Source organism: Bicyclus anynana, chromosome 13, assembly GCF_947172395.1.
Source record: "Bicyclus anynana chromosome 13, ilBicAnyn1.1, whole genome shotgun sequence".
NCBI classification, from domain to species: domain Eukaryota; kingdom Metazoa; phylum Arthropoda; class Insecta; order Lepidoptera; family Nymphalidae; genus Bicyclus; species Bicyclus anynana.
In genome coordinates, this window is record NC_069095.1 from 10,281,946 (window position 1) to 10,295,443 (window position 13,498).

The 13,498-nt window shown below is 36.5% G+C and overlaps 1 protein-coding gene across 1 annotated transcript; it reads right to left on the reverse strand.

The window, feature by feature from the left end:
- Nucleotides 1-2,078: 2,078 nt before the first annotated feature.
- LOC112048094 (uncharacterized) lies at nucleotides 2,079-5,677 on the reverse strand. Its single transcript, XM_052885220.1, has 5 exons — nucleotides 5,581-5,677; nucleotides 4,248-4,298; nucleotides 3,999-4,085; nucleotides 2,957-3,190; nucleotides 2,079-2,520 (listed from the first exon to the last, which is right to left on the reverse strand). Exons 1-5 carry the CDS (start codon nucleotides 5,617-5,619, stop codon nucleotides 2,491-2,493), a joined length of 441 nt encoding a protein of 146 aa, XP_052741180.1. The 5' UTR covers nucleotides 5,620-5,677; the 3' UTR covers nucleotides 2,079-2,490.
- Nucleotides 5,678-13,498: the final 7,821 nt, after the last annotated feature.

Here is a 13,498-nt window from a genome sequence, read left to right on the forward strand (position 1 = left end):
TAGGTATTATTTGTTTAAATAACGTTCGTTGTTTAATGAGCAACTAAAGGAAATTAAGTCAATTATGCACATACGTCCGCCTTAGTTTTGACAGCTAGTGCCCTATCTCAAGTTTAGAATATCGTTGCTTAAAGGTCAATTAAATTACAGGCGTAGAATGCTTTGTACCTATGCCAAGTTGACGAACGCAGCAGTTAGTGGGATATAGATATGTTCCTAGCAATGCTAGCATCTCCCGCAGAAGAACCAACGTCACTGACATAGCTCAACGAGTCGCAAAATTGCAGTAGACGGGGCACATACTTCGAAGAGCTGAGCTGATAGAGGGGTCACAGAGTGCTGGCTCAATGCTGAGCTCGAGTCTCCTCTTAGAACGAGAGGGGTTAGGCCAATAGTCCACCACGCTGGCCCAATGCGGGTTGGCAGACTTCACACACGCAGAGAATTAAGAAAATTCTCTGGTACGAGTATATAGGTTTCCTCACGATGTTTTTCCTTCACCGTTTTGAGACACGTGATATTTAATTTCTTAAAATGCACACAACTGAAAAGTTGGAGGTGCATGCCCCGGACCGGATTCGAACCCACACCCTCCGGAATCGGAGGCAGAGGTCATATCCACTGGGCTATCACGGCTCTTAAATACTAAATATGCTAGAATACCCACTCCTAATACAAAACTAATCATAGATGTAGTTCTTACTTTGACGAATTTTATCACTTATAGTTCTAGTACTCGGTGTAGTCCTGCTACCTTTTTTTTTTTATTCTTTACAAGTTAGCCCTTGACTACAATCTCACCTGATGGTAAGTGATGATGCAGTCTAAGATGGAAGCGGGCTAACTTGTTAGGAGGACGATGAAAATCCACACCCCTTTCGGTTTCTACACGGCATCGTACCGGAACGCTAAATCGCGTAATAGACTGGTAACTAGTCACGGTCGAAGCCTCCCACCAGCCAGACCTGGACAAATTAAGAAAATCTCAATCTGCCCAGCCGGGGATCGAACCCAGGACCTCCGTCTTGTAAATCCACCGCGCATACCATTGCGCCACGGAGGCCGTCAAAAGTACCTTGTACTTTACTTTACTGTCTTGTACTTTAGTGGACAATATGTAATTATTGTGTATGTTCGTATTGTTATGCAATTAATGTATCTAGTTCAAGTGCTATGGCATCATTACTTCAATAGAATAAAGATAAAATAACCTAGATTACCAAACAATGATTTCTTTCAAACTTATTTCGATACCCTATTGGTGCCGTGATAGCCCAGTGGATATGACCTCTGCCTCCGATTCCGGAGGGTGTGGGTTCGAATCCGGTCCGGGGCATGCACCTCCAACTTTTCTGTTGTGTGCATTTTTAAGAAATTAAATATCATGTGTCTCAATCGGTGAGGGAAAACATCGTGAGGAAACCTGCATACCAGAGAATTATCTTAATTCTCTGCGTGTGTGAAGTCTGCCAATCCGCATTGGGCCAGCGTGGTAGACTATTGGCCTAACCCCTCTCATTCTGAGAGGAGACTCGAGCTCAGCGAGCCGAATATGGGTTGATAACGACGACGAATTAGAGTTTCTATGTAACATCATGTCATCCGGTGCTTACTGGTGGATATCATACAGTAGGTAGATGCCATTTCACTTTAGTTGATTTGATGTCTATTTTAATAGGTTGACAATAGGCTAGCTGAACTATCTAGAATCGTATCAATCTTTGTCTATACCTACTTAGTTTACCATGGCGCAGTGGTATGCGCGATGGAAATGACGGAGGTCCTGGGTTCGATCCCCGGCTGGGCTGATTAAGGTTTCTTAACTGGTCCAGGTCTAACTAGTGGGAGGCTTCGGCCGTGGCTAGTTACCACCCTACCGACAAAGATGTACCGCCAAGCGTTTTAGCGTTCCGTTAAGATGTCGTGTAGAAACCGAATGGAGTGTGGATCTTCATCCTCCTCCTAACAAGTTAGCCCGCTTCCATCTTAGATTACATCATCACTTACCATCAGGTGAGATTGTAGTCAAGGGATAACTTGTAAATAATAAAAAAAAGAACAAAAAGTTCGTTGTTGGTACATTCTACCAGAATATTTTTTTTAATATGTTTATTTTACTCAAATTTTACAGAACAACAAAGTTACTTAGTAGATCTGGAAGTACAAAAATATAGATAGGTCTAAATCTGGAGTTAACAATTTTGATTCAAACAAAGAAGGTAAAAAATTCAAGCGTTACAAATAAAATGTACTGTAATAATGTATGAAAATCTTTTTCGAAATTATTTACATAATTGATTATAAAAAACATAATTCATACCTTATTAACAATTGACAATGAATTCTTGATATTTGTAACAAATATTTATTGTAAATAAATACTTATAATACGAGTAACTTTAGTCAGCCATCGACGGTCAATTATTTTCGCGTTTCTACAGCGTCGAATAATTGATCGTCAATGGCGTGCATTAGTTGATTTCGTCTTCTTTAACATTTCCAGGAATCTTTTGGGCATTTCTGAAAACATAAATTACACAAATTTTAGTTAATTAATTTAAGTTATTCATCTAGAGAGAAATTAAATTTATAAGCAAAAGTCGGGCTTATAAATTACCAATAATTAAAATAAGGTCATAAAAGAAGAGGAGCGAAAAACAAACAACACAGTTATTGAAATTTATTTCTGTCTGTTTGCGCTTAGCTCCAAAACCTCTTATTGGATATTCATACGGTTTTTACAAGTAGATTAGATAAGTCTGAAGTAGCGCAGCCGCTTCGCAGTTTGGATCGTGCCGCGATGCAAGAACCAGCTCATGACTAAGGGCCCCGTATGGGTAAGAAACTAGTCGGGCATACTCCGACCAAATATCACGTGAGTTTTAGCCATTTTTTATAATCAATTAATATGAATAACACTCACAATAGTTTAAATTCTAAAAAAAAATATTCCTACCTTCAACATAGCAATTCCGGTACAAGTAAATACATCATACGCCCTGCAAGGGAAGTCCAAGTACTGGCGCAGATCTCTATCTACACAATCCTTGATAGCTTTCTCTATGGCGTCGGCCCACTCTTTGTGCCCCTCGAGCCATTTCATGAGATGAGCTCTGTACGCCTCTTTGTTGAGGGTTTGCTTGTCTGACAGGAAACCGGACTTTTCAAATACGCATTGCACGTCATTGCACTGTGGATATAGAGTTTTGTGAAGATTTAAACGTCAATAGCTAAAATGGTTAGAGAATACAATTAAAATTTTGTGTTATGAATTATGTACTACATGAGATATCAGAATCTAGCAATTGGAAATAAGTTCTAGTAGGACAGACAAAAACCACAGTTAGATACTAGTAGTAGTTAGATACTAGTAGTAGTAAGTGTCCATGAATTAGCTTAATATCTGCCAGCATACAAAAACAAAATGAGTTCTCTTCGCATGCAGGTGAGAATAGTTCCTGATACTTTTTAGAAATAGTTGTAGCGATTTTTATGCTAAGTTCGTGGACACTACTATATGTAAGGTCTTAGTTAACAAGTTACATGTACAATCATCAAATAATAGTCATCATAAAGCCATGTTATTTGTGAGTCATCATTCACGAGCTCGAGTCTCGTCTCAGAATGAGAGGGGCTAGGCTAATAGTCCACCACGCTGGTCCAATGCAGATTGGCAGACTTCGCACACGCAGATAATTAAGAAAATTCTTTGGTATGCAGGTTTCCTCATGATGTTTTTCCTTCACCGTTTGAAATGCCTGATATTTAATTACTTAAAATGCACACAACTGAAAAGTTGGAGGTGCATGCCCCGGACCGGATTCGAACCTACGTCCTCCAGGATCGGAGGCAGAGATCCACTGGGCTATCATGGCTCTATTTGTGAGTGTCATAGTCTATTTTTTATCCCCGTATCTCACAGGAATGGAAACTACTATGTTTTTGGAAAAAGCTTCTATTGATGCTCTATGGAATCGAAATGTTAATTTTGTACTTACTGGGCCGAATAATTTTGGGTTAGAACACTCGCTTAGCGGCTTTGGATCACCCAGTTCCGGAATATCGCAGCATGCTGATATTGGTTTCTGTAATGCGAAATTATAATATATACCAATACCTATACCAATTATCACTATCAAACTTTACTCTATTTAATATACTCCGCAATGCTGATTGATGTAAATATTCTTGACGACTTCCTCTGTACAAGTATTAATTTCATCTAAATTTCAAGATTTAATACTTACAAGAGTAGCACCTCTGCTTCGTTCTTGGGTCAAGAAATCCCCATTCACTCTCTGAAAAATTATTACATTGGATCAATTTTCAAAAAGCTGTCCAAGTTCGAGTTGGACTTATCAAAGCACTGATGAAACCATGCCATTTTTTTCTGGTAATATAATGGCATGGTTTCATTGCCAGAAACCATGCCATACGGACCAAGCTGATGACCCACTAGCTGGCCTAATCACTATTTTGTTTATTATCAACCTATTATAATAAACAACAACCGAGAAATGTCATCCAAAGATTACAGTGTATAATATCCACGACGGATTTTCATTGGCCGCCTGATGACGGTTTCACCCACGTGGTTCTGGTGGTCCGTAGGAATACGGCAATAAATACGGAGATAATTTCGAGAAACTAAAGGTAACTATGACGGCCTCCGTGGCGGAGTGGTGTACGCGAGGTCCTGGGTTCGATCCCCAGCTGGGCCGATTGAGGTTTTCTTAATTGGTCCAGGTCTGGCTGGTGGAAGCCTTCGGCCGTGGCTAGTTACCACCCTATCGACAAAGACGTACCGCCAAGCGATTTAGCGTTCCGGTACGATGTCGTATAGAAACCGAAAGGGGTGTGGATTTTCATCCTCCTCCTGACAAGTTAGCCCGCTTCCATCTTAGATTGCATCATCAATTACCATCAGGTGAGGTTGTAATCAAGGGCTAACTTGTAAAGAATAAAAAAAAAAAAAAAACTAGCAAAGTGGAAAGAAAGATGTCGCGGGACTGCAGCCCGATGCGTTTGTATGATCAGAACCGCAACACTACGGTCTACAATGCTCTCCGAGTGATCGAATACAGCATAAGATGGACAACTTGCCACAACACCTAGCAGACAGAAGTATCAGCAAACCCACACTTAAAGAAAAACTTAAAAAGTTTCTAATACAAAAATGTTACTACTCCATAGAGGAGTACTTTGCTGATACTTCAAAAAATAGTTGTAATTATATTTCTTTTAAACTTAATGACATAATAAAACATTTGTATACCTATTAATGGTGAAACATTGTTACCTAATACATAAGAACATCTTTGTATAACTAAAGTTAATGTTTCTTGCAAATAAACGATTCTGATTCTGATTCTGAACACGACATATGGAGGAGAATGAGTCATAGAAATTTTGGTGGCAAAGAGTTTAGTGTAACCTTTTCGCTGTAGTTAATTACCGTCGCTTTGTATACAGAAGAATATTTATGAAAAAAATAAAGGACTATTGTTATATTTGGATGTACTAGGTATTATACGTTGATCTTTTTATTCGGCCCGAAATACAATTTGTTTACCTACTCACCAGAACAAATAAAATTCCTATTACGAATGTCCCGAACATGGCCACGACTGTCCTTTTCCAGCAAACAGAAGCTCGGCGTTACACAAATAAACAGAGTGACCAACAGTTCACCGTTATATATATGCACATAATTCATTTATTACTTGGAATTTACATCTGACTTTGTCTGTTTTTCAATAATCTACAGTGGATTTTGTGTAATTAAGATAAAACTACTTTGTTTACGAAGAAATCAGTATCCAATCGACTTTAAAAAAAAGGAGGAAGGTTCTCAATTCTAAGCGTGTTTTTTTAATGTTGTTTACCTCATAACTTCGTCATTTATTAACCATTGTTTGAAAGAACTTTCAGATTGGTCCCATTTAATTTTCATGAAAATCGGTTAAGTAATTTTGTGTTACAATGAAAATAAGTGAAATACGTCTTTGAAGTTGGTTTCATTTTTATGTAAAAAAGATTATTATTGAATTTAGTTTCATTACCCTTTACTGGATGGATTCTGCGATTTGTTAAGACGATTGAATTTTATATTTTTTACCTTATTCGCAGATCTTGTGTGTAGAGGTATTAAAACAATTTTCATACAACTTTTTATCACCATTTTCACTCGCTTCAAGTATCTTTTACGTGAAAAATGCTTATCTACTTCCTTTTTGAAGATGTCTTCACTGACATTTAAAATTCTATTATATATTATAAATGAATTACTTTCATACTACTATGCTTGATATCTTGATAGATATTGCATAGTACATTGGTTGTCTTATGTTTTTGTGACAAAAATAACATGATAATGATAATGATGAGTCGTGATAGCCCAGTGGATATGACCTCTGGCTCCGATTCCGGAGTGCGTGGTTTCGAATCCGGTCCGGGGCATGCACCTCCAACTTTTCAGTTGTGTGCATTTTAAGAAATTAAATATCACGTATTTCAAACGGAGAAGGAAAAACATCGTGAGGAAACCTGCATACCAGAGAATTTTCTTAATTCTCTGCATATGTGAAGTATGCTAATCCGCATTGGGCCAGCATGGTGGACTGTTGGCCTTACCCCTCTCATTCTGAGAGGAGACTTGAGCTCGAGAATTATGACTCACAGGTCTCGGTTCAGGACCATAGTGTTTGGAAGTCCTTACCAAAGACTCATAACCTGTAGTGGACCTCTATCAGTTGATGTGATGATGACTATTATTTGATGACTGTACATTAGGGTGTCCCTTATATGGGCAAAAAAAAAATATTTTTTAGATATTAAAACGCATACCCCCTATTTCTTTTAAGACTACCTAGACTAACTTAAATACAAAATTTAATCTTCCTACGTCAATACATACAGACAATTTTTTAATTCTCTGTGTATGTGAAGTCTGCCAATCCGCATTGGGTTAGTGTGGTGGACTATATTAGACCTAACCCATCTCATTCTGAGAGGAGACTCGAGCTCAACAGTGAGCCGAATATGGGTTGTTGATGATGATGATGATGAGGATGACAATGATGATACTACTTTGTTAGAAGCTCTTTCGTATCTAATTCTTCTAAAATCTATGTTACAAACAAACAACAATTTGGATTGGTTTATATATTAATGAATTTGTAGAAGAAATAACCGTTTATCAGTACTATGTTATCTATAGAGTCAAAGGTTGCAGTAAAAGTGCTCGACATTCAACGATACTGCCTATAGCTATCTTACTACGACTTCGTCTGCCTGGAACTCTTGTTTTATGTGTTAACTCTTGTCCAAAATGCGATGTCCATAATAGCCTAAAGCTCGTATTAATAGACGTTAGTAGAAATATCCTGTTCGAGGCTAGCACTGGCTGGTGGGGCTACCTGTGTGAAGTCGGCCAATCCGCTTACTATTAGCCCCACGCCTCCCAATCTGAGAGGAAACTCTTGCTCATCAGTCAGCCGAATATGGGTTAACAACCCATATGATGATGATAATGAATCATAAGATAATGAATGATAAGATCTTCAATGCTCAAATCTGCTGATTCTGAGGTAAGTATAATTGCATCGATCGTAGATCGTTAGATGGGCCTCAACGCGTCGCGGAATTGTCATTGGTTTCGCCATCATTGAGTACGTCATCACTCGTAACACATTTCTCTTTATTCATATTGTGGCTTGTATTTTTACACTTCCAAAATGAACACAAAGGCATAATTAAGGGATTAAAATAATTAAAAACAGTAAATATTTTATTAAGTCCACGTCCACTCACAGTATGCGCTTGTAACGTACTAAGATAAGATGTGCGTGCACGTTTTTGGGTAATGACATAAAATTGAGCGTTCTTTAATTAGGGCCCATCTAACTACTTATATCGATGTCAATTATTATACATCGATATATAATTACGAATAAATACAAATTAGTAATTAAGTACAATATTGTCTGTGCATACGCTCCGCTATTTTATTGTATGCATAAATTAATTGATTTATTTTTATACTGAAATCTATCAATCATGAACATAACAACGCCATGTTATTTATATCTGATATTAAATACGAAAACAAAACATTACAATACCGCGAATTATCTTATTCAGAAGAAATTTATCATTAATCAGAAGAGGTCTATAATTATTATCTAAAAAAACAAAGACATGCATACTCTAAGTCCAAAATAGATATATTTTGTCAGGTTTAATAAATAAATATGAGCCGTGATAGCCCAGTGGATATGACCTCTGCCTCCAATTTCGGAGGGTGTGGATTCCGGTCCAGGACATGCACTTCCAACTTATCATGTGTGTGCATTTTAAGAAATTAAATATCACGTGTCTCAAATGGTGAAGGAAAAACATCGTGAGGAAACCTGCATACCAAAGAATTTTCTTAATTCTCTGCGTGTGTCAAGTCTGCCAATCCACATATTTTTTAACTAGCGGACGCCCGCGACTTTCTCCGCGTGGAAATCAATGTAAATTTTCAAGCCCTATTTTACCACTTTAGAGTTTCAATTTTTTAAATTTTTGAAACTCATTATATTTCGTATTTTTTTACGATTAATGAACAAATTTTTAAAATTGTAACTCTAAAATGAATGACTTTTCCTACAAACTTTTTATTTTATTTTCGCAATAAAAAGTATCCTTTATAAAAGAATAACCTTCTTCGTATTATGATAGTCTTAAACCGTGCCAAGTTTCATTTGAATTCATTTAGTAATTTCAGCGTGTTGCCCGAATAACAAAAAACACGGACAGACAGACAGACAAAAAATCGAAAAAAAAAATATTTTTAGCTTCAGTATCGATTATATAATGTCCCCCAACAAAAATTTTCAAAATATCTTCAATGATTCTTTGAATGTATAAATGTACAGAATTCGTATTATAAGTATAGATTCTAGATGGCGCTGGCGGCTTTTATGCCACGGTAACGTTTGGTGTTACAAATGGTATAAATAAAATCAAAATTGCGAATAAATGTATAAAATTCGACCAGTTATATTATAAGTATAGATAGATATAGATATAGATAGATATAGATTGAATAAAAGTATCTACCCATTACAAAGGGCTGCAATAAAGTCTGCTCATCGATACTTATCACTAAACGTTGAGAGTTCATTGAATTCAACGATATCTGTCTGCTCCGCGGGCAACATCCATTTGCGTCCATTGTAATAGATATTCGGTTTCTGAAAAGAAAGTTTTCACACATTTTGTTAACAGAACGAAAAATTATTATCATGCATCGTGAATTAGATATCCATAATAAATGTGAAAGTTTGCGTGTTTGTTTGTCCGTCTTTCAGGGCAAAACGAAGCTTTTAAGTGGAGATATTTAATGGGATGAAAAATTATATAGGCTACTTTTTGCCTCCTTCTAACCCTCTACTTCCCTTAAATAGGGGGTGGAAGTTTGTATGGAGTATTTGTAGAGTAGGGTAGGTAGGGAAAAAGCGCACATAAGTCAAAGCTTGACCGGGTCCACTAGCTGAATATAAAAATAGAAATAAACTTTATAACTGGTTTTATTGAAGAAGAAGAAGAAGCAATTTATTGCACACGAAAAATGAAAAAAATTTAAAATTTAAACTTAACATGCAAAGGCGGAGCCGAGATAGCCCAGTGGATATGACCTTTGCCTCCGATTCCGAAAGGCGTGGGTTCGAATCCGGTTCGTGGCATGCACCTCCAACTTTTAAGTTATGTGCATTTTAAGAAATTAAATATCACGTGTCTGAAACGGTGAAGGAAAAACAACGTGAGGAAACCTGCATTCCTGAGAATTTTCTTAATTTTCTACGTGTGTGAAGTCTGCCAATCAGCATTGGGCCAGCGTGGTGGACTCTTGAGTTAAACCATCTCATTCTGAGAGGAGAATCATGCTCAGCAGAGAGCAGAATATGGGTTGATAATAATGAATGAATGATGATGCATAGGCGGCATTAATTCTATAAGCAACCAGGCAACCCCTGATAAAGAATACTATTGATAAAGACTACAAAAGGAAATTTCACGTTAATTTATCCCAGTAACTACGTGTAACAGTTACTTAACTTTTCTTATTTTTTGTGTGCGTATACCCGAATCGGTGCTTACGTTTTTTTTTCTCTTCCACAGTGGTTGTCTGGAAGAGATCGCTCTTTAGCGATAAGACCGCCATTTGTACATTAGTTTCTAAGTGTTATTATAAGTTATTGTTTATTTTTGTTTTTAATGTACAATAAAGTATATTTCTTCTTCTTCTTCTTCTAATAGTAGCACATATAATGGTAGCAAGAATACTGGCTGCAAATCAGCTGGACTGTACTTTAGTTAAATCTGCCTAGTATTTATTAACTATGAAGTGTTTTTTGATCATTTTGTTTGAAATTTCGATTTGATAAAATTGTATAGTTGAAACTGGAGGAACTGGAGGTCTGTAGCCCGCATTATTCGTAACGTCAAGTGAGATTGCAGTTAAGACATACTTGACATTATTAAATTAAACAACAAATAGTGTGCTCTGCGAACCTTCGCTTTGTTGTAGGCATTCCATTGAATGGGCAACAGATTTGTTCCGACAACAACTGCAATCCACTAAAGATAATAAGAAAGCCGATAGTGAAAACATATTTTCATCACTACATAGTATATAACAAAGTCGCTTTCTCTGTCCTTATATCCCTATATTTTCGCACGGTATCACACGGGATCATACGGGTATCACACGGTATCAAACGGGTATCACACTAACATTATAAAGGCGAAAGTTTGTGTGTAAGTGTGTGTATGTTTATTCCTCTTTTACGCTGAGGCTAAAAGTGCCCAACGCGGCTAAAAAAGTTTTCACTACAAAATATCATCCAGCTAAAAACTGAAGTAGATTTTCCAATGTTTGCATAGACATAAATCGTGTATGTATCGACGTGGCGACGTTATCGGCTTATCTCGAACGAAAACAAAGAGTAAGTGCATCGCTAGCTGCAGGCACTCACAATATGCTGTTCACATTTCACATTTTCCTTTCATACATTGTACAAAGCTCTTACTTGACGCTTGGAAGACAACATCCGATACCTTCACCCTATCGGCTATAGATATCAAAATGTTGTTAGTTTCTGTGTTTAAGTTACTAGCAGATGCCCCGCGTACTTCCCGTAGCAATATGGGAATAAAATATAGATTTTTACATTTGCAAATAACCATGGCTTTCTATTGGTAACAATGTTCAAAATTGGTTGAGTAGATCCACAGATTACCTTTATAATCTATACTTATAATAAATCTGTAGAGAGGTCAATTCTGTACATGAAATATATTTCCAAAATAACTATCAGGGGGTGATTAGTGGTCGATACTGATGGCAAAAATGCAATCAGTAAAATTTTTGTCTGTCTGTCTGTCTGTCGGTCTGTCTGTATGTCTGTCTGTATGTTCTTTATAGAAACAAAAACTACTCAACGGATTTTAACAAAACTTGGTACAATTATTCTTTATACTCCTGGGCAGGTTATAGTATACTTTTCATCACGCTACAATCAGTAGGAGCAGAGCAGTGAAGAGAAATATTAAGAAAACGGGAGTAGATATTCCATTTTTAAGCTTCCGTTGCCGTAGCGACGTTGAATGCACCTCCAACTTTTATGTTGTGCATTTTAAGAAATTAAATATCATGTGCCTCACAAGGTGAAAGAAAAAAATCGCGGGGATACCTGCAATAAACTGAAAATTTTCTTAATTCTCTCTTCAAAAAAAGATATTTCTTTTTTGTTAATAAACAACGTTTTCTTCATGAGTACTTAGTAGCATTTCACATTTAAAATCAGCTACCCTTGACGTATACGAAATTGAGATTTCATGTAACATATTTCATCCGGTGCCTACTGGTGGATATCATACAGTATGTAAATGACATTTTGTCAGTTGATTTCATGTTTATTTCAGTAGGTTGATAATAAAGACCAAAATAGTGAATAGGACAACTACTGTACGTGGTTGAAACAGAATTTTCCACGTTTAGATGTATGACGGTAGATGGCGCCACCAATAACTTTGCCTCGCGTGTCACTTTTGCTTTATTATTAGGTACAAGTAAAGCCTAACATTAAGTTTAATTATTGCTTCATGAGAATCACGTAGCGTCTACGTCGTGATATTCGAAATTTTTGAAAACATCTTTTTTTAAAGATGTTCGTAAATTCATAAAACTTAAAAAGTAAAAATCTTTTTTAAAAAAATTAAGTGACATGTTAACTAGTGTTGGGTAGGACATGACTAGAAAAAGAGTTTGTAAGTGTTGCCTCTTTTTTGTACCGAGGCAGTACAATGTCCCACTTCAAATGAGGCGAGGCGTACTGAAGCTTGGCACTACATTTGAATTTTGAAGTAACGAATACAAATGTCATATTTGAACTGGTTTGAAGCAACGTGTACAAACGTCATGTTTGTACTAGTACAATTATATAGCTTAGTAATAGTTTGTCTTACATACTGATATTAAATGCCAAACCTAATTTTAACCTATAAAATAGATCAATTCACCTTGGTTATTATATTTCAGTTTTTAAATTATTAAGTAATTTTTATTTTTATAAAATGTCAATTGAATAAATCCAAATTCAAAAAATAACATTTCTAAACGCATCGTATACTATTTCCGTCACGTTAAGGGATATAGTACAAAATTATATGACAGGACCACAGAATGACGTCCCATTCGACTTTTGTACTAGTGTCTCGCTTTCTCTCGCGTACGAGTAAAGCAACTACCGCGACAGAAAATGTGAAGTAGTACATTTTTAAATGTTGAGCCGCTCTTACATTGTGACGTCATGTACGGGACAAATGTCCTGCCTCTTGTATGTCCTACTCAACACTAATGTTAACAAAGATGCATTACTAACAAAGCGAAACAAAACATTGTACTTCTACATATTGATCGGTTTGAAGACGGTGCTATCTGCATTCTGATATGCCAAATAGGCTGTTGTTGTTTATTTTGTTTTTTGGCACCGCCTTCAAACCGATTAATAAAAATGATGTAGATACGGTTTTTAAAAAAATAAGATTTTATTATAACTTCACAAATTTTTCTTCATGCGTTCGTTTCTAAACTTAGTAGCATTTACATTTTAAATCAGCTACCCTTGACGTATACGAAATTGAGATTTCATGTAACATATTTCATCCGGTGCCTACTGGTGGATATCATACAGTATGTAAATGACATTTTGTCAATTGATTTCATGTTTATTTCAGTAGGTTGATAATAAAGACCAAAATAGTGAATAGGACAACTACTGTACGTGGTTGAAACAGAATTTTCCACGTTTAGATGTATGACGGTAGATGGCGCCACCAATAAGTTTGCCTCGCGTGTCACTTTTGCTTTATTATTAGGTACAAGTAAAGCCTAACATTAAGTTTAATTATTGCTTCATGAGAATCACGTAGCGTCTCCGTCGTGATA